The sequence below is a fragment of the Sebastes fasciatus genome, chromosome 16 (assembly GCF_043250625.1).
Source record: "Sebastes fasciatus isolate fSebFas1 chromosome 16, fSebFas1.pri, whole genome shotgun sequence".
NCBI classification, from domain to species: domain Eukaryota; kingdom Metazoa; phylum Chordata; class Actinopteri; order Perciformes; family Sebastidae; genus Sebastes; species Sebastes fasciatus.
Window position 1 is genome coordinate 1,820,175 of NC_133810.1, and position 23,254 is coordinate 1,843,428.

Below are 23,254 nucleotides of genomic sequence, written 5' to 3' on the forward strand. Positions count from 1 at the left end.
AATATGGGCCTGGAGCGCGGTACACTATAACAAATAAAATTGGCTGTAGTGCTTTCCAGGTTGGGTGTGAAAGACTAAGAACAAGGCTTTCAAATGAGTTATAATTTAGTTTAGTTTTAGGGTTTATTAATAGGCTCGAGTCGAAGATGGCTGCAACTCCACCTCCTCGGCCGGTGTCTCGAGGAATGTGAGTATTAATATGACTCGGGGGAGTGGATTCGTTTAGGCTGACATATTCTTCCTGACACAGCCAGGTTTCAGTAAGACAAAATAAATCAATGTGATTATCTGATATTAAATCATTTACTAGTAGAGCTTTAGATGACAGAGATCTGATATTTAAGAGTCCACATTTAATTCTCCTGTTTTGTTGCTTTATTGCAGTGCTAGTGTTAGATTTTATTAGATTATTATGTTTAACTCCTCTTCTGTTTACTTTTGATTTAATTAATTTAGGTGGGGCAGACACAGTCTCAGTTAGGTTTGGGGTTAAGCTATGGGTGGGTAACTGCTCTAATGGAAGCGCAGAGAAGTGTGTAAGACTACAGCTCTGCGTCCTGGAATGACCTCTGGTTTGTCATGGATTTGTTCCACCAACAATCTTGGTCAGATTTCTGGATAAGAGAGCCGCACCATCCAAAGTAGGATGAATGCCGTCTCTCCTAATCAGACCAGGAATTCCCCAGAAAGGGTTCCAATTGTCAATGAAGCCCACATCGTTTGCTGGACACCACCACGACAGCCAGCTGTGGAATGACTATCGGCCGAACCCTCCTTTCCAGCACCTTGGAGTAGACTTTACCAGGGAGGCTGAGCAGTGTGATACCCCTGTAATTGGCACACACTCTCTGGTCCCCCTTTTTGAAAAGGGGAACCACCACCCCGGTCTGCCACTCCTTAGGCACTGTCACCGACTTCCACGCGGTGTTGAAGAGACGTGTCATCCAAGACAGCCCCTCCCCACCCAGAGCCTTCAGCATTTCTGGGCGGATCTCATCAACCCCCGGGGCTTTGCCACTGTGGAGTTGTTTGACTACCTCAGTGACTTCCACCAGGGTAATTGATGATGGTCCCCCATCAGCTTCCAGCTCTGCCTCTACCATAGAGGGCGTATTGGTCGGATTCAGAAGTTCCTCAAAGTGCTCCTTCCACCGCCCGATTACCTCCTCAGTTGAGGTCAACAGTGTCCCATCCTTACTGTACACAGCTTGGATGGTTCCCCGTTTCCCCCTCCTAAGGTGCCGGATGGTTTTCCAGAAGCACTTTGGTGCCGACCGAAAGTCCTTCTCCATGGCTGCTCCGAACTCCTCCCACACCCGCTGCTTTGCCTCCGTCACGGCAGTGGCTGCTACTCTTCGGGCCCGTCGGTACCCTGCAACTGCCTCCGGAGACCTCCGAGATAACATATCCCGGAAGGCCTCCTTCTTCAGTCGGACGGCTTCCCTGACCACCGGTGTCCACCACGGTGTTCGAGGGTTGCCGCCCCTTGAGGCACCTAAGACCTTAAAACCACAGCTCACCGCCGCAGCTTCAGCAATGGAAGCTTTGAACATCGTCCACTCGGGTTCAATGCCCCCAACCTCCACAGGGATGCCAGAAAAGCTCCGCCGGAGGTGTGAGTTGAAGATCTCTCGGACAGGGGCCTCCTCCAGACGTTCCCAGTTCACCCTCACTACGCGTTTGGGCTTACCAGGTCTGTCCAGAGTCTTCCCCCACCCTCTGACCCAACTCACCACCAGATGGTGATCAGTTGACAGCTCCGCCCCTCTCTTCACCCGAGTGTCCAAAACATGCGGCCTCAGATCAGATGATACGATTACAAAATCGATCATCGACCTTCGGCCTAGGGTGCTCTGGTACCACGTACACTTATGAGCATCCTTATGTTCGAACATGGTGTTCGTTATGGACAATCCATGACTAGCACAGAAGTCCAACAACAAACGACCACTCGGGTTTAGATCAGGGAGGCCGTTCCTCCCAATCACGCCACTCCAGGTGTCTCCATCGTTGCCCACGTGCGCGTTGAAGTCTCCCAGGAGAACTATGGAGTCCCCTACTGGAGCCCCATACAGGACTCCATTCAGGGTCTCCAAGAAGGCCGAATACTCCGAACTGCTGTTTGGTGCATACGCACAAACAACAGTCAGAGTTTTCCCCCCCATAACCCGAAGGCGTAGGGAGGCGACCCTCTCGTCCACCGGGGTAAACTCCAACGTAGCGGCACTCAGCCGGGGATTTGTGAGTATCCCCACACCCGCCCGGCGCCTCACACCATGGGCAACTCCAGAGAAGAATAGAGTCCAACCCCTATCCAAGAGTACGGTTCCAGAACCGAGGCTGTGCGTAGAGATAAGCCCTACCAGATCCAACTGATAGCGCTCCACCTCCCGCACAAGCTCCGGCTCCTTCCCCCACAGAGAGGTGACGTTCCACGTCCCCAGAGCCAGCCTCTGCCGCCCGGGTCCAGTCCGTCGAGGTCCCTGGCCTTCACTGCCACCCGTGTGGCAGCGCACCCGACCCAAGCGGTTCTTCCCGCAGGTGGTGAGCCCACAGGATGGAGAGGAGGGGGGTGCCACGTTCCTTTTTCGGGGTATCCCCGGCTGGGCTCCGTGGCAAGCCCGGCCACCAGACGCTCGTTGACGGGCCCTCCGTCTGGGCCTGGCTCCAGACGTGGGCCCCGGGCTTCCTCCGGGCCGGGTAACTCCTCCTCTGCCTCGTGTCGTCATTGGGTTTTTTGTGAACCATTCTTAGTCCGGCCCCTCACCTAAGACCAATTTGCCATGGGAGACCCTACCAGGAGCACGAGGCTCCAGACAACACAGCCCTCAGGGTCATAGGGACACACAAACCTCTCCACCACGTTAAGGTGATGGTTCCCGGAGAGGGTATGAGATGATAAGTTGAAAGGTGTTTTAATAATAATATATAATAATAACGCCTATTTCATGGCCTGACAACAGTCTAATCAGCTGTTGAGAGGCACTATAGAATTAAGTTTACTTACTTGTGTACTACGTTTAAACTATGTAAGACACGATCACATGGACAGGGGTATTGGGAAATAATAGGGCAGAGATTACATTACCTATTACTACTCTGTTAACCATGCTGACATGTGATGGGGTCACGTGAACATGGTTTAGGGCAGGGCAAAGCTGATATACACAGTTTGAGGGCAGGTAACACCTGCAGACCAGTTCTGCTTGCATGGAAACAAGCACAGACCTGGATGATGTGACTCAACGGGCATCTGTGCTTAAAGGATGTTGGATTTTCATTGTTCTCACAATACAAACAGGAAAAGATTTATTTATTACAATTTGTTTATTGTTTGATGGTTTTACTGTTTTTAATTCATTTTTGTTCTTGTAAAGCACTTTGTGAATTGTGTTCTATGAAAGGTCCTATACTAAATACACTTGTTATTAATATTATTACAATGACATCAACAGGATAAATTTCTCATGTCTTAAATGCTTCTCTGAAATGTCACACGCAACTCAATCTCAGACCAACATCACTGCTGGACAGCAGTATCAAGGCTTACTGGAAAGAGTGTTATTTTCTACTCTGACTACAGTACCATGCTGTGTGTTTCTCTTCATTAATGGGACCATGTTATTCACCTTGAGGAGTAAATTGGTGTTTCGTGAGACCTCCCGTTACATTCTTCTGTTTAACCTCCTTTTTGCAGACACTGTACAGATGGCAGTGAGTCAGTTACTGTACCTCCTGGCTGCTTATAGAGTAAAACTGACATATCCAGTATGTGGCGTTCTCGTCATGTTAGCCAGTCTCACAATAGTAATCTCCCCTCTCACACTGGTGGTGATGTCTCTGGAGAGATATGTGGCTGTGTGCTACCCACTGAGGCACGCTACCATCATCACCATCAGAAACACAGCAGTGGCTATCACTGTGGTTTGGTCCTTCAGTTCACTACATGTCCTCACACAAGTTATTTTACTGTTAGATTTTCCATTTGACAACCTGGAGAGCCTGCAGATGGAAAAGTATTGTGTCAAACTAAACATACTTCTTGGCCCAATTTCTGGTCTTTATGATAAAGCCTACACTTATTTTCTGTTTGTATCAGCTGGTTTAGCAGTCATTTCTTCCTATATAGGTGTGATGATAGCAGCCAGGTCAGCCTCCACAAACAAAGCTTCAGCCCAGAAGGCTCGTAATACTCTGCTGCTGCATCTGGTGCAGCTGGGCCTCAGTCTCTTGTCAACTATACACCAATCTTTCCTTGTAGCCATGTCAAACATTGTTACGAGGATCGTGTTTGTGCGCATCCACATTGTTTTTCATGTGCTTATTTTCATCTTCCCCAGATGTCTGATTTCTCTCATTTATGGCATAAGAGATCAGAACATCAGACCTGTCCTCGTGTACCATCTATGTTGTCGACTGAAACTCTCAGTCGCCCCGGCCAAGGCCAAGGTCTCACCCTAGACTTCATGAAATGAGTTGAGCTTTGTATTTTCTTGTAAATGTAGTGTGTGTATATATATATATGTATATATATATATATATATATATATATATATATATATATATGTATATATATATATATATGTATATATATATATATATATATACATATATATATATATATATATATATCATCACAGCCAAGGCTGAAGTCTCCCCTTAGCAGACATGGAATGAACTCTATGTTTTTTAAACTCATGCTTTCATCTGACTGACTTTCATAACTCATCATATGCAGCATTGCCGAGAACAAATTCAAAACTTGTAAAGAAAACATCCTTTTTTTATTCAGATGCAGACTATTTAGCATGTTCAACTGTAGTTTTGCCAGTATTTCTTAAATCCACCTATAGAGGCATGTCAAAATTATCATTCTGACAACCAAGAAAAGCTGCTCAAGTTGTCATTTCACTGTTTTAAATATTATCCTAAAATGTGGCTGTGGTATAATAGTACAATATTAGATAATATACATCCAAAGCTTTTTGCTTTACTGGTGGTCCTCATATCACATGTTTTCTGTCCATTTAGTCTTGAGTTGCACAAAATGGATTATCAGCTGGTTTGACATACTGCTAATAATAATAATCAATACTCACTTTTTGCCTCTGTATTTTCATACACTGTATAACTGCCAGTGAGATGTGCTAGTAAGTAGTTAGAATCTGGGGAAAAGTATTATTTTATTTATTTATTTATTGTTCCAACAAAGGAGAAAGGAGAAACATTAAGGCATAGTAACCTAAACTCAATAAAGCCTCTTAAAGGTCACCTATTATGCAAAATGCACTTTTCCATGTCTTTTAAACATCAATATCTGTCCCCAGTGTGTCTACAAGTCACTATAGTATCATAAAAGACCATCCTCTCTCTTTTTCTCCTGCTCCGTTTGTCCGGAAATGGGTGTCGAAAAACGCTGCGCAGCTTTTCCTTCTCTTCTGACGTCATTTGAGAATTAGCCATATAAGGGTTTCCTGGTCGAACCAGAGAGAACCTTCAGTAGCTGACCCCGCCCCACAGCGCGTCACTGTCTCTCCTCCTCAACCGAACTTGAGCAAAGTAGCTCCTACAGTTAGTCTGCAAGAACCAGCAGAACCGTCTTCATGTACTCCCATCATCTAAATATAACATGTTCTTTCACAAAGGCTTTATGTAATTACACTGTTTAAACAGATGATATTTATATATTATATATATTTGATGTCATGCATGTAGCAGAGTACAGGTAGTAAATAGTGACTGTAAGCAACACAACACATTTCTGTTTCACAGTCAAACTTTATTTGAGTTGACAGATGACAATATTAATTATTCACAGCATTTGTAATCATCTCACCTGTTAGTTAGTTATGTTAACATGGTACAGGAGAAAGTCTTCAGCTCCGGTAAACTATGGTAAGCTAAGCTCCGGTGGTCTGTAGTCATGGTAACACAGAGACAGCTACTACTGTAAATAATATACCATTACTCTGATCTTCCATACATTTATCTTTTAGCAGAAATAATGAACTGACTACTGTTTCACATCTTCTATTTTCCACCCTGATGGTCGCTGTGTTTACACACCGTCTCATAGCGGTAGCATGTAGCTAACCCGTTAGCATGTAGCTACATGCTAACGGGTTAGCTACATGCTACCGGGTTAGCTTTGTATCTCCATGTAAACAGAGCCATCTGCCCACAGCTGTCTGCTCTCAGCTGTCTGTTCTCAGCTGTCTGCTCACAGCTATCTGCTCTCAGCTGTCTGCTCTCAGCTGTCTGCCCACAGCTGTCTGCTCTCAGCTGTCTGCTCTCAGCTGTCTGTTCTCAGCTATCTGCTCACAGCTCTCTGCTCTCAGCTGTCTGCTCACAGCTATCTGCTCTCAGCTATCTGCTCTCAGCTGTCTGCTCTCAGCTGTCTGCTCACAGCTATCTGCTCTCAGCTGTCTGCTCACAGCTGTCTGCTCTCAGCTGTCTGTTCTCAGCTGTCTGCTCTCAGCTGTCTGCTCACAGCTGTCTGCTCACAGCTATCTGCTCTCAGCTGTCTGCTCTCAGCTGTCTGCTCTCAGCTGTCTGTTCTCAGCTGTCTGCTCTCAGCTGTCTGCTCTCAGCTGTCTGCTCACAGCTATCTGCTCTCAGCTGTCTGCTCACAGCTGTCTGCTCTCAGCTGTCTGCTCTCAGCTGTCTGTTCTCAGCTCTCTGCTCACAGCTATCTGCTCTCAGCTGTCTGCTCACAGCTGTCTGCTCTCAGCTGTCTGCTCTCAGCTGTCTGCTCTCCTCTGGGATGATTCTGTCGGTCATTTCTCACAGATGGATCTGTAAAGTCAAACGTAAAACAGAGTGTATGTTTACGGTTTACAGAGTTGATGCATGAGGTAAACACTGAGTTAACCAACAGAGCTATAAACAGCATTATTTACCTGAGAGAAACCGTCAGGAAAACCTGGAATCTGGACCGCAGATGTTGATCATGTGTCACCGATTTCTGATCAGATTCCTCCGGTAACGTGCGCTGGGTGAAGTTTCTGGTTTATAAACTTTAAAGTGGTTTATAAACTTTATTCTAGCTCCTCTCTCTCCAGAGCTTCTCCGGGAGGGAGGGGGAGAGAGTGACGCTGTTGTTGTTGAAGAAGTTTGATTGACAGAAAACGCTGACCAATCAGAGCAGAGTGGGAGGAGACAGGCTGTGAATCAGGGGTTTTCAGACAGAGGCTGAATTAGGCTCTGAGGCAGGCAGACTCAGGCTGCAGTATGAGAAGAATAAAGGGTTTTCTGAACATTGCAGCATGTAAAAATGTTCTAGTGCAACATTAAAATACATCTATGAACCTGGAAATGAGCATAATATGTGACCTTTAACGTTAGTAGCTCTGCTATTTATCCAGCAGCACTGTGCTGCCCACTGGCTTCTAACAGCTAACCTTACGAACACTCATCCTGCTGATTTCTACACGAATTTGTGGTTTACAGTGTCGCATTATCAGGGAAAAATAAGGTGCATCCCCTCATGTTCAGCAGCGTCATTGTTTTGAGCGCTTTTTTTCCCTCTCCGCCGTTTCTCCAATCCTAAATAAAAATGAAATATGATACAGCATGCGTATGCTTCATTGTGCATGCGTAATTGTCTTTAAGCATCAATAATAGGAAATGATAGTCACGGAGGCATGAAATGCCAAGGAATCAGACAACTACGGTTCTCTATTCCCATCACTATTATTTTCCCTGTCTGCCAAAGTGGCGGATATCCTGATGATTTCACCCGCCACTGCCAACAATTTACCCGCACTTGGCGGGTGCTAATGTCAGACCCTGGTATTGAATTCATATCACCAGTAGAGATGGGTATCAAAGTATCGTAGCCTCCAGACTTTGGACAGAGCAGATTGAAATATCGCTTTTACATGTTTACATCTTTATGCTTGTTGAACGGGTGTATTGATAAATTATCGGCTTTTTACTCGCAAAGTTTTTTTGCACTTACAGTAACAAGCATAGTTATCGTAGTTATCTTTACTTCACCTGGTTCACTATACTGTCCCCACCGCAGCCTCTCTGATCTGGTGTTTGCTGACTTCGCTGTGTGTTTGTGTGGAGATGCTGCAGCGTGATAATAAATTACAACAAAATGTAAAAAAGTAATGATAAGGGAACCGATAACGTTGGAGCTTATCAATACTACAGTCTTTAATAATTTAGCACCGCTGCCCGTTTATTTCCGGGTTTTTGGTACCCATTCCTAATTACGAATTATCGTCTGGGTCCGAATTGACATTCCGTTCGGTCCGGATGCAGACCTTGGTCTGGACTTTGAAAAGTCCTGCCCTAGTCCATGTCATCGTATTTACCTTTGTGAACATGACAACTCATCTTTCCAATTTGGAAGAATTAGGAGGAACGTAGAATTATTTAGGATTTTGTTGTTCGTTCTTCTTTTATTTAAATATCAGTAATCATGGCCTTGAAAGCATACATCTTTAAAGGAAATGTTTAGATTGTGACAACCACTGATCATAGTCCACAGACAAGGGATTTTGATAATTTGAAGAACGGTAGAGTAGATAATAGAATATATTTCTTTTAAAAACATTTTGAAGCAGTTGATGGGGGAACTAAATATTGTAACTGATAAATAAGTCATTACAATTAAAGATTACAATGTTTATCTTGTATATCACATACCTTAACTCCAATTTCTTACAGTTTTTGCAACAGTGTTGCACAGAGTCTGAAGTTAAAAGTGTTAAATGTATATGTATCTCTACACATATTTAAGCCCATTTGTTATATTACAGTTGACGACAATATAAAACATATTTAACTCAAATGTAGTATGTGCAGAGTATAAATAATTCACAAAAAATATAAAATACTGTTGCAAAAGTAAGCCACACTTCTTTTTACTATATTGTAATTATTGTTATAGAACACACAGACATATAGAGAATAAATGTCATCAGCAAGTTCAGGAAATCAACTTGCATTTTTATGAAATTTCAAGAAATTGAGCTTTGTTTCCAATCAATATTCATCTCTTAAAGGGACTATTTGTAACTTTCAGAAATGCTTGTTAACAGCGACACCTGTGGCCGTGAAATCAACGAAAGTCAGCGTCGGGCTCGCTCTTGCTCGCTCTAAATATACCTGAACGAGCATCGCTCAAAACAGTGAGGCGACACAAGTCAGCTAAAAGCACAATATCACTCTATATTTCAGCTGCTTGGCAGTAATGTTAGCTGACCAGACCAAGGTCTCTCCATGAACATGATTTAGATCTGATCCTAGTGTTGGCTTTTCCTGCCTAAGTGCAGGCTGAGGCAGCGGGGCTCTGCAGCGTGTCTCCCTGCTCTCTCCGCCCGCAGCCGGAGAGAGCAGAGGAGACACCGGCACCCGTAGGTAACGAGAAGACTACGTAAATCTCTGTAGAGCTCTGTCACTTCACAAGATACGGAAAACCTCTGTTGGTCTGGAGGAGCTGCAGCATTTATTTCTGCACAAACGTCCCCTGTACATTCACTAGATATTCTCAGAGCTAAACTAACTCTTCTGCAGTGTGGAGTGAGCAGCGTTCACGTCTAGAGGTGGAGCGAGCTGAGCTGTCTGAGTGAAGGCGAGCAGGCAGAGGAGGAGGGTACAGCGGCTACACGCGAACGCGCATATGCGAGCGCACATGTGTGCCGACCCGCTACATTTATACGCTTACAAAGTTACAAATAGTCCCTTTAAATGAGAATAATGGTTGAATAATTCACTGTAGCCTAGGGTGAGACCTGAGCTTGGCTGGGATGATCGACAGTTGTCTACAACATAGATGGTACTTCAGGTTGGATCTGATGGTCTGATCTCTGATGCCATAGATGAGAGCGCTCAGACATCTGGGAAAAAGGATAATACACACATAAAGAATTGTCCGGATACGCAAGATTGCTAATCTGTCAGTGACTTTTGAGATGGCGATAAGCAAGTGGTTGTGTATAGTTGAAGAGAGACTGAGGCCCAGCTGCACCAGATGTAGCAACAGAGTGTTACGAGCCTTATGAGCTGAAGCTTTGTCTGTGGAGGCTGACCTGGCTGCTAAGATCACACCAATATAGGAGGAAGTGACTGCCACACCAGCTGATACAAACAGAAAATAAGCGAATGCTTTGTTATAGTCATCAGACATTCGGCCAAGCAGCATGTTTTCTGTGGTACAAAATTTTTCCATTTGAAGGCTCTCCATGTCCTCAAATGGAAAATCTAACAGTAAAATAACTAGTGTGAGGACATGTAGTGAACTGAAGGACCAAACCACAATGATACCCACTGCTGTGTTTCTGATGGTGATGATGGTAGCGTGCCTCAGTGGGTAGCACACAGCCACATATCTCTCCAGAGACATCAGCACCAGTGTGAGAGGGGAGATTACATTTATGAGATCAGCAAGCATGGCAAGAACACCACATACAGGATATGTTAGTTTTGCTCTACATGCAGCTATTAAATACAGTAACTGACTCAGTGCCATCTGTACAGTGTCTGCAAAAAGGAGGTTAAACAGAAGAATGTAACGGGAGGTCTCACGAAAGACCAATTTACTCCTCAAGGTGAATAACATGACCCCATTAATGAAGAGAAACACACAGCATGGTACTGTAATTGGAGCAGAAAACAATACAATTTCCAGTATTCCCCGTTTCTGTTGTCCAACTGTGATGTTGGCCTGAGATGAAGTTGCATACGACATAATAGAGACACATTTATGGTAGCCCCCTGAAATCGAGATGGAACATCTTTTTATCCAGATAGATAATAAATGTGACTAATCTGAAATAGCATTTAAGACCTTCAAACCACATTGACATTTGATGTTATTATAACACAATTATTCTTGCACAGTTTGTAATCTTAGAAAAGTAAAAAGAATCCAATGATTTTGCAGAGATGTCTATTTAGTTCACATGCAAAACAGAAAGTTAACCACATACATTTTCAGGCCATGCCTGATTCCATGTGAGCAGAAGTGGTCTGCAGGGTTTGATTGTCCTCACCTGCATTTGAAGAACTCATTCCCCACACCCACTTCACGTGATACCATCATACATTAACATGTTAATTAGATCTGTAAATATCAGTCATGGGTGATGTAATCCTTTCAAAGTTATTTCTGTATTTGTGTATGTTTCTTATAACATTTTAGATCTGATGTCATTCAGTGTCCGATATATTTCACATAAAAAACTTTAAACATTAAAACATTATATGCATGGAAAATTACAGTTTTCGAATTACACCGTGGCTTCTGGGGATCCCTATTTTTTGGGGGAGGGTGGCTACTGCACACAGTACTGTACTGCAATTTGTTATTGTCATCTACAGAGATTATTTGCATAAAAACATACTATTCAAATTATTATGATTATTTAAATATTTGCTTTGATTATAAAAAATCTTAGTCAGTTGTTAGGAAGTTAAACAGGTCATAATTCCGTCTCCAATATATATTTTATATTGATGTGAAAACATCTCCTTCAAACAAATGGATTTATTCAAGTTTCTTGCCAAAAACTTACTTTCACAAGATTACATTTAAACACATCATGACAACGTTGTAATTTATCTTCACCCAATAGTTTTTACTGAGAAGAGCTTGAACGCCTTATAATGTAACTCAATGGAAACTCCGTTAACGTTAGTAGCTCTGCTATTTATCCAGCAGCACTGTGCTGCCCACTGGCTTCTAACAGCTAACCTTACGAACACTCATCCTGCTGATTTCTACACGAATTTGTGGTTTACAGTGTCGCATTATCAGGGAAAAATAAGGTGCATCCCCTCATGTTCAGCAGCGTCATTGTTTTGAGCGCTTTTTTTTCCTCTCCGCCGTTTTTCCAATCCTAAATAAAACTGAAACATGATACAGCATGCGTATGCTTCATTGTGCATGCGTAATTGTCTTTAAGCATCAATAATAGGAAATGATAGTCACGGAGGCATGAAATGCCAAGGAATCAGACAACTACGGTTCTCTATTCCCATCACTATTATTTTCCCTGTCTGCCAAAGTGGCGGATATCCTGATGATTTCACCCGCCACTGCCAACAATTTACCCGCACTTGGCGGGTGCTAATGTCAGACCCTGGTATTGAATTCATATCACGAGTAGAGATGGGTATCAAAGTATCGTAGCCTCCAGACTTTGGACAGAGCAGATTGAAATATCGCTTTTACATGTTTACATCTTTATGCTTGTTGAACGGGTGTATTAATAAATTATCGGCTTTTTACTCGCAAAGTTTTTTTGCACTTACAGTAACAAGCATAGTTATCGTAGTTATCTTTACTTCACCTGGTTCACTATACTGTCCCCACCGCAGCCTCTCTGATCTGGTGTTTGCTGACTTCGCTGTGTGTTTGTGTGGAGATGCTGCAGCGTGATAATAAATTACAACAAAATGTAAAAAAGTAATGATAAGGGAACCGATAACGTTGGAGCTTATCAATACTACAGTCTTTAATAATTTAGCACCGCTGCCCGTTTATTTCCGGGTTTTTGGTACCCATTCCTAATTACGAATTATCGTCTGGGTCCGAATTGACATTCCGTTCGGTCCGGATGCAGACCTTGGTCTGGACTTTGAAAAGTCCTGCCCTAGTCCATGTCATCGTATTTACCATTGTGAACATGACAACAGCATCTTTCCAATTTGGAAGAATTAGGAGGAACGTAGAATTATTTAGGATTTTGTTGTTCGTTCTTCTTTAATTTAAATATCAGTAATCATGGCCTTGAAAGCATATATCTTTAAAGGAAATGTTTAGATTGTGACAACCACTGATCATAGTCCACAGACAAGGGATTTTGATAATTTGAAGAACGGTAGAGTAGTTAATAGAATATATTTCTTTTAAAAACATTTTGAAGCAGTTGATGGGGGAACTAAATATTGTAACTGATAAATAAGTCATTACAATTAAAGATTACAATGTTTATGATTTTATTTTACATAAAATTGAGGCAGTTAATGCACCTAAATACCTTATTCCTGAAAACATATTCTCTGATTCATCACCTTTGTGCACTGCTGTGTGTGAAGCTCATACAACCTGAACCAATATCCAAATGTATCACATTTTTTGAATGTTCCTTTAAAATTCTAATTTATTTAGACATTGTTTTTCATTGATTGACCTTTAACTTCACTCCCACAACACATGTAATCATATGTATTACAATACATGGTAATGGTATGTATTCATTAATGGAGCTATTAAGATCTGGGGTAAAAACAATATTCACACCTGAAAGTAACTTTTTATAGAATGTAAATTTATAATATTTGAACATCTTGTATATCACATACCTTAACTCCAATTTCTTACAGTTTTTGCAACAGTGTTGCACAGAGTCTGAAGTTAAAAGTGTTAAATGTATATGTATCTCTACACATATTTAAGCCCATTTGTTATATTACAGTTGACGACAATATAAAACATATTTAACTCAAATGTAGTATGTGCAGAGTATAAATAATTCACAAAAAATATAAAATACTGTTGCAAAAGTAAGCCACACTTCTTTTTACTATATTGTAATTATTGTTATAGAACACACAGACATATAGAGAATAAATGTCATCAGCAAGTTCAGGAAATCAACTTGCATTTTTATGAAATTTCAAGAAATTGAGCTTTGTTTCCAATCAATATTCATCTCTTAAAGGGACTATTTGTAACTTTCAGAAATGCTTGTTAACAGCGACACCTGTGGCCGTGAAATCAACGAAAGTCAGCGTCGGGCTCGCGCTTGCTCGCTCTAAATATACCTGAACGAGCATCACTCAAAACAGTGAGGCGACACAAGTCAGCTAAAAGCACAATATCACTCTATATTTCAGCTGCTTGGCAGTAATGTTAGCTGACCAGACCAAGGTCTCTCCATGAACATGATTTAGATCTGATCCTAGTGTTGGCTTTTCCTGCCTAAGTGCAGGCTGAGGCAGCGGGGCTCTGCAGCGTGTCTCCCTGCTCTCTCCGCCCGCAGCCGGAGAGAGCAGAGGAGACACCGGCACCCGTAGGTAACGAGAAGACTACGTAAATCTCTGTAGAGCTCCGTCACTTCACAAGACACGGAAAACCTCTGTTGGTCTGGAGGAGCTGCAGCAGTTATTTCTGCACAAACGTCCCCTGTACATTCACTAGATATTCTCAGAGCTAAACTAACTCTTCTGCAGTGTGGAGTGAGCAGCGTTCACGTCTAGAGGTGGAGCGAGCTGAGCTGTCTGAGTGAAGGCGAGCAGGCAGAGGAGGAGGGTACAGCGGCTACACGCGAACGCGCATATGCGAGCGCACATGTGTGCCGACCCGCTACATTTATACGCTTACAAAGTTACAAATAGTCCCTTTAAATGAGAATAATGGTTGAATAATTCACTGTAGCCTAGGGTGAGACCTCAGCTTGGCTGGGATGATCGACAGTTGTCTACAACATAGATGGTACTTCAGGTTGGATCTGATGGTCTGATCTCTGATGCCATAGATGAGAGCGCTCAGACATCTGGGAAAAAGGATAATACACACATAAAGAATTGTCCGGATACGCAAGATTGCTAATCTGTCAGTGACTTTTGAGATGGCGATAAGCAAGTGGTTGTGTATAGTTGAAGAGAGACTGAGGCCCAGCTGCACCAGATGTAGCAACAGAGTGTTACGAGCCTTATGAGCTGAAGCTTTGTCTGTGGAGGCTGACCTGGCTGCTAAGATCACACCAATATAGGAGGAAGTGACTGCCACACCAGCTGATACAAACAGAAAATAAGCGAATGCTTTGTTATAGTCATCAGACATTCGGCCAAGCAGCATGTTTTCTGTGGTACAAAATTTTTCCATCTGCAGGCTCTCCATGTCCTCAAATGGAAAATCTAACAGTAAAATAACTAGTGTGAGGACATGTAGTGAACTGAAGGACCAAACCACAATGATACCCACTGCTGTGTTTCTGATGGTGATGATGGTAGCGTGCCTCAGTGGGTAGCACACAGCCACATATCTCTCCAGAGACATCAGCACCAGTGTGAGAGGGGAGATTACATTTATGAGATCAGCAAGCATGGCAAGAACACCACATACAGGATATGTTAGTTTTGCTCTACATGCAGCTATTAAATACAGTAACTGACTCAGTGCCATCTGTACAGTGTCTGCAAAAAGGAGGTTAAACAGAAGAATGTAACGGGAGGTCTCACGAAAGACCAATTTACTCCTCAAGGTGAATAACATGACCCCATTAATGAAGAGAAACACACAGCATGGTACTGTAATTGGAGCAGAAAACAATACAATTTCCAGTATTCCCCGTTTCTGTTGTCCAACTGTGATGTTGGCCTGAGATGAAGTTGCATACGACATAATAGAGACACATTTATGGTAGCCCCCTGAAATCGAGATGGAACATCTTTTTATCCAGATAGATAATAAATGTGACTAATCTGAAATAGCATTTAAGACCTTCAAACCACATTGACATTTGATGTTATTATAACACAATTATTCTTGCACAGTTTGTAATCTTAGAAAAGTAAAAAGAATCCATTGATTTTGCAGAGATGTCTATTTAGTTCACATGCAAAACAGAAAGTTAACCACATACATTTTCAGGCCATGCCTGATTCCATGTGAGCAGAAGTGGTCTGCAGGGTTTGATTGTCCTCACCTGCATTTGAAGAACTCATTCCCCACACCCACTTCACGTGATACCATCATACATTAACATGTTAATTAGATCTGTAAATATCAGTCATGGGTGATGTAATCCTTTCAAAGTTATTTCTGTATTTGTGTATGTTTCTTATAACATTTTAGATCTGATGTCATTCAGTGTCCGATATATTTCACATAAAAAACTTTAAACATTAAAACATTATATGCATGGAAAATTACAGTTTTCGAATTACACCGTGGCTTCTGGGGATCCCTATTTTTGGGGGGAGGGTGGCTACTGCACACAGTACTGTACTGCAATTTGTTATTGTCATCTACAGAGATTATTTGCATAAAAACATACTATTCAAATTATTATGATTATTTAAATATTTGCTTTGATTATAAAAAATCTTAGTCAGTTAGGAAGTTAAACAGGTCATAATTCCGTCTCCAATATATATTTTATATTGATGTGAAAACATCTCCTTCAAACAAATGGATTTATTCAAGTTTCTTGCCAAAAACTTACTTTCACAAGATTACATTTAAACACATCATGACAACGTTGTAATTTATCTTCACCCAATAGTTTTTACTGAGAAGAGCTTGAACGCCTTATAATGTAACTCAATGGAAACTCCGTTAACGTTAGTAGCTCTGCTATTTATCCAGCAGCACTGTGCTGCCCACTGGCTTCTAACAGCTAACCTTACGAACACTCATCCTGCTGATTTCTACACGAATTTGTGGTTTACAGTGTCGCATTATCAGGGAAAAATAAGGTGCATCCCCTCAGGTTCAGCAGCGTCATTGTTTTGAGCGCTTTTTTTTCCTCTCCGCCGTTTTTCCGATCCTAAACAAACTGAAACATGATACAGCATGCGTATGCTTCATTGTGCATGCGTAATTGTCTTTAAGCATCAATAATAGGAAATGATAGTCACGGAGGCATGAAATGCCAAGGAATCAGACAACTACGGTTCTCTATTCCCATCACTATTATTTTCCCTGTCTGCCAAAGTGGCGGATATCCTGATGATTTCACCCGCCACTGCCAACAATTTACCCGCACTTGGCGGGTGATAATGTCAGACCCTGGTATTGAATTCATATCACGAGTAGAGATGGGTATCAAAGTATCGTAGCCTCCAGACTTTGGACAGAGCAGATTGAAATATCGCTTTTACATGTTTACATCTTTATGCTTGTTGAACGGGTGTATTAATAAATACTCGCAAAGTTTTTTTGCACTTACAGTAACAAGCATAGTTATCGTAGTTATCTTTACTTCACCTGGTTCACTATACTGTCCCCACCGCAGCCTCTCTGATCTGGTGTTTGCTGACTTCGCTGTGTGTTTGTGTGGAGATGCTGCAGCGTGATAATAAATTACAACAAAATGTAAAAAAGTAATGATAAGGGAACCGATAACGTTGGAGCTTATCAATACTACAGTCTTTAATAATTTAGCACCGCTGCCCGTTTATTTCCGGGTTTTTGGTACCCATTCCTAATTACGAATTATCGTCTGGGTCCGAATTGACATTCCGTTCGGTCCGGATGCAGACCTTGGTCTGGACTTTGAAAAGTCCTGCCCTAGTCCATGTCATCGTATTTACCTTTGTGAACATGACAACTCATCTTTCCAATTTGGAAGAATTAGGAGGAACGTAGAATTATTTAGGATTTTGTTGTTCGTTCTTCTTTTATTTAAATATCAGTAATCATGGCCTTGAAAGCATACATCTTTAAAGGAAATGTTTAGATTGTGACAACCACTGATCATAGTCCACAGACAAGGGATTTTGATAATTTGAAGAACGGTAGAGTAGTTAATAGAATATATTTCTTTTAAAAACATTTTGAAGCAGTTGATGGGGGAACTAAATATTGTAACTGATAAATAAGTCATTACAATTAAAGATTACAATGTTTATGATTTTATTTTACATAAAATTGAGGCAGTTAATGCACCTAAATACCTTATTCCTGAAAACATATTCTCTGATTCATCACCTTTGTGCACTGCTGTGTGTGAAGCTCCTACAACCTGAACCAATATCCAAATGTATCACATTTTTTGAATGTTCCTTTAAAATTCTAATTTATTTAGACATTGTTTTTCATTGATTGACCTTTAACTTCACTCCCACAACACATGTAATCATATGTATTACAATACATGGTAATGGTATGTATTCATTAATGGAGCTATTAAGATCTGGGGTAAAAACAATATTCACACCTGAAAGTAACTTTTTATAGAATGTAAATTTATAATATTTGAACATCTTCTTTATCACATACCTTAACTCCAATTTCTTACAGTTTTTGCAACAGTGTTGCACAGAGTCTGAAGTTAAAAGTGTTCATGTATATGTATCTCTACACATATTTAAGCCCATTTGTTATATTACAGTTGACAACAATATAAAACATATTTAACTCAAATGTAGTATGTGCAGAGTATAAATAATTCACAAAAAATATAAAATACTGTTGCAAAAGTAAGCCACACTTCTTTTTACTATATTGTAATTATTGTTATAGAACACACAGACATATAGAGAATAAATGTCATCAGCAAGTTCAGGAAATCAACTTGCATTTTTATGGAATTTCAAGAAATTGAGCTTTGTTTCCAATCAATATTCATCTCTTAAAGGGACTATTTGTAACTTTCAGAAATGCTTGTTAACAGCGACACCTGTGGCCGTGAAATCAACGAAAGTCAGCGTCGGGCTCGCGCTTGCTCGCTCTAAATATACCTGAACGAGCATCGCTCAAAACAGTGAGGCGACACAAGTCAGCTAAAAGCACAATATCACTCTATATTTCAGCTGCTTGGCAGTAATGTTAGCTGACCAGACCAAGGTCTCTCCATGAACATGATTTAGATCTGATCCTAGTGTTGGCTTTTCCTGCCTAAGTGCAGGCTGAGGCAGCGGGGCTCTGCAGCGTGTCTCCCTGCTCTCTCCGCCCGCAGCCGGAGAGAGCAGAGGAGACACTGGCACCCGTAGGTAACGAGAAGACTACGTAAATCTCTGTAGAGCTCCGTCACTTCACAAGACACGGAAAACCTCTGTTGGTCTGGAGGAGCTGCAGCATTTATTTCTGCACAAACGTCCCCTGTGCATTCACTAGATATTCTCAGAGCTAAACTAACTCTTCTGCAGTGTGGAGTGAGCAGCGTTCACGTCTAGAGGTGGAGCGAGCTGAGCTGTCTGAGTGAAGGCGAGCAGGCAGAGGAGGAGGGTACAGCGGCTACACGCGAACGCGCATATGCGAGCGCACATGTGTGCCGACCCGCTACATTTATACGCTTACAAAGTTACAAATAGTCCCTTTAAATGAGAATAATGGTTGAATAATTCACTGTAGCCTAGGGTGAGACCTCAGCTTGGCTGGGATGATCGACAGTTGTCTACAACATAGATGGTACTTCAGGTTGGATCTGATGGTCTGATCTCTGATGCCATAGATGAGAGCGCTCAGACATCTGGGAAAAAGGATAATACACACATAAAGAATTGTCCGGATACGCAAGATTGCTAATCTGTCAGTGACTTTTGAGATGGCGATAAGCAAGTGGTTGTGTATAGTTGAAGAGAGACTGAGGCCCAGCTGCACCAGATGTAGCAACAGAGTGTTACGAGCCTTATGAGCTGAAGCTTTGTCTGTGGAGGCTGACCTGGCTGCTAAGATCACACCAATATAGGAGGAAGTGACTGCCACACCAGCTGATACAAACAGAAAATAAGCGAATGCTTTGTTATAGTCATCAGACATTCGGCCAAGCAGCATGTTTTCTGTGGTACAAAATTTTTCCATTTGAAGGCTCTCCATGTCCTCAAATGGAAAATCTAACAGTAAAATAACTAGTGTGAGGACATGTAGTGAACTGAAGGACCAAACCACAATGATACCCACTGCTGTGTTTCTGATGGTGATGATGGTAGCGTGCCTCAGTGGGTAGCACACAGCCACATATCTCTCCAGAGACATCAGCACCAGTGTGAGAGGGGAGATTACATTTATGAGATCAGCAAGCATGGCAAGAACACCACATACAGGATATGTTAGTTTTGCTCTACATGCAGCTATTAAATACAGTAACTGACTCAGTGCCATCTGTACAGTGTCTGCAAAAAGGAGGTTAAACAGAAGAATGTAACGGGAGGTCTCACGAAACACCAATTTACTCCTCAAGGTGAATAACATGACCCCATTAATGAAGAGAAACACACAGCATGGTACTGTAATTTGAGCAGAAAACAATACAATTTCCAGTATTCCCCATTTCTGTTGTCCAACTGTGATGTTGGTCTGAGATGAAGTTGCATACGACATAATAGAGACACATTTATGGTAGCCCCCTGAAATCGAGATGGAACATCTTTTTATCCAGATAGATAATAAATGTGACTAATCTGAAATAGCATTTAAGACCTTCAAACCACATTGACATTTGATGTTATTATAACACAATTATTCTTGCACAGTTTGTAATCTTAGAAAAGTAAAAAAAATCCATTGATTTTGCAGAGATGTCTATTTAGTTCACATGCAAAACAGAAAGTTAACCACATACATTTTCAGGCCATGCTTGATTCCATGTGAGCAGAACTGGTCTGCAGGGTTTGATTGTCCTCACCTGCATTTGAAGAACTCATTCCCCACACCCACTTCACGTGATACCATCATACATTAACATGTTAATTAGATCTGTAAATATCAGTCATGGGTGATGTAATCCTTTCAAAGTTATTTCTGTATTTGTGTATGTTTCTTATAACATTTTAGATCTGATGTCATTCAGTGTCCGATATATTTCACATAAAAAACTTTAAACATTAAAACATTATATGCATGGAAAATTACAGTTTTCGAATTACACCGTGGCTTCTGGGGATCCCTATTTTTTGGGGGAGGGTGGCTACTGCACACAGTACTGTACTGCAATTTTTTATTGTCATCTACAGAGATTATTTGCATAAAAACATACTATTCAAATTATTATGATTATTTAAATATTTGCTTTGATTATAAAAAATCTTAGTCAGTTGTTAGGAAGTTAAACAGGTCATAATTCTGTCTCCAATATATATTTTATATTGATGTGAAAACATCTCCTTCAAACAAATGGATTTATTCAAGTTTCTTGCCAAAAACTTACTTTCACAAGATTACATTTAAACACATCATGACAACGTTGTAATTTATCTTCACCCAATAGTTTTTACTGAGAAGAGCTTGAACGCCTTATAATGTAACTCAATGGAAACTCCGTTAACGTTAGTAGCTCTGCTATTTATCCAGCAGCACTGTGCTGCCCACTGGCTTCTAACAGCTAACCTTACGAACACTCATCCTGCTGATTTCTACACGAATTTGTGGTTTACAGTGTCGCATTATCAGGGAAAAATAAGGTGCATCCCCTCAGGTTTAATAGTGTCATGCTTTTGAGCTCTTATTTTTTGTGGCGGGTGCTAATGTCAGACCCTGGTATTGTATTCATAACACTAGTAGAGATGGATATCGAGGTATGGTAGCCTCCAGACTTTGGACAGAGCAGATTGAAATATCACTTTTACATGTTTAAATGTTTATGCTTGTTGAACAGGTGTATTGATAAATTATCAGCTTTTTACTCGCAAATTTTTTTGCACTTACAGTAACAAGCATAATTAGTAGTTAGCATCGTAGTTACCTTCACTTTACCGGATTCACTTTACTGTCCCCACCGCAGCTTCTCTGATCTGCTGTTTGCTGACTTCGCTGTGTGTTTGTGTGTAGTTGTAGGAACTCAGCTCTGACACAGAGCAGAGGAGATGCTGCAGCGTGATAATAAATTACACCAAAATGTAAAAAAGTAATGATAAGGGAACCGATAACGTTGGAGCTTATCAATACTACAGTCTTTAATAATTTAGCACCGCTGCCCGTTTAATACCGGGTTTTGGTACCCATTCCTAATTACGAGGTATGGTCTGGGTCCGGATTGACATTCCGTTCGGTTCAGATGCGAACCTTGGTCTGGACTTTGAGAAGTCCTGTCCTAGTCCATGTCATCGTATTTCTCTTTGTGAACATCTGTTGTCATGTTCCCAAAGGGAAATAGGGGCAGGACTTCTCATAGTCCAGGCCAAGGTCCACATCCGTCCGAACGAAATGTCAATCCGGACCTAGACCAGTAAAGTGGCTCCATGTGTCCATGACAATACACGCAGCAGCGTGGCTGCTACAGGAATTCTCCCGGGTGAACTGGGCACTTGGTTGTCTGTTTTGCACATACACTGCAGCTAGCGCACCGCTGCATGTGACGCACTAATGTTGTCGGTTAACAGTTAATAATCGGTTATTGAGGATCGGTTATCGGTTATAAAAAAAATTAAAAACTAGCTTCCCTATTTGGTACCCATTCCTAAATACTAGGTAAGGTCTGGGTCCGGATTGAGATTCCTTTAGGTCCAGATGCGGACCTTGGTCTGGACTTTGAAAAGTCCTGCCCTAGTCCATGTCATCGTATTTACCTTTGTGAATATGACAACAGCATCTTTTCAATTTGGAAGAATAAGGAGAAAGGTAGAATTATTTAGGATTTTGTTGTTCGTACTTCTTTAATTTAAATATCAGTAATCATGGCCTTGAAAGCATATATCTTTAAAGGAAATGTTCAGATTGTGACAACTACTGATCATACACAACAGACAAAGGGATTTTGATAATTTGAAGAACGGTAGAGTAGTTAATAAAATATATTTCTTTTAAAAATATTTTGAAGCAGTTGATGGGGGAACTAAATATTGTAACTAATACATACGTCATTACAATTAAAGATTACAATGCATATGATTTTATTTTGCATAAAATTGAGGCAGTTAATGCACCTAAATACCTTATTCCTGAAAACATATTCTCTGATTCATCACCTTTGTGCACTGCTGTGTGTGAAGCTCATACAACCTGAACCAATATCCAAATGTATCACATTTTTTGAATGTTCCTTTAAAATTGTAAATTGATTTTGACATCTTTTTTCATTGATTGACCTTTAACTTCACTTCCACAACACATGTAATCATATGTATAACAATACATGGTAAGTGTATGTATTCATTAATGGAAGTATTAATATCTGGGGTAAAAACAATATTAACACCTGAAAGTAACTTTTTATAGAAAGTAAATTTATAATATTTTAACATCTTGTTTATCACATACCTGAACTGTAAATTCTTACAAATTGTACAACAGTGTTACACAGAGTCTAAAGTTAAAAGTGTTTAATGTATATGTATCTCTACACATATTAAACTCATTTGTTATATTACAGTTGATGACAATGGAAAACATATTTAACTCAAATGTAGTATGTGCAGAGTATCAATAATTCAGAAAAAATATAAAATACTGTTGAAAAACTAAGCCACACTTATTTTACTATATTGTAATTATTGATTAAGAACACCGACATATAGAGAATAAATGTCATTAGCAAGTATAGCAAATCAACTTGCATTTTTATAAAATGAAATGCTTCAATTCATATATTATGTTTACAGTTTCAAGAAATTGAGCTTTATTTCCAATCAC

At 40.9% G+C, this 23,254-nt stretch overlaps 2 protein-coding genes across 5 annotated transcripts in view; both read left to right on the forward strand.

The window, feature by feature from the left end:
• The window catches only part of LOC141753168 (rap1 GTPase-activating protein 2-like), a 467,886-nt gene that overhangs the window by 395,890 nt on the left and 48,742 nt on the right, over positions 1–23,254 (forward strand). The gene's annotated exons all lie outside the window — the stretch shown is intronic.
• LOC141752487 (odorant receptor 131-2-like) lies at positions 3,490–4,461 on the forward strand. The gene has a single exon (XM_074610482.1). The coding sequence runs from the start codon at positions 3,490–3,492 to the stop codon at positions 4,459–4,461; it is 972 nt and encodes a 323-aa protein (XP_074466583.1).

Coding starts and splice junctions, on each gene's coding strand:
- LOC141752487 (XM_074610482.1), top strand. CDS start 3,490: ATGTCACACGCAACTCAATCTCAGACCAACATCACTGCTGGACAGCAG.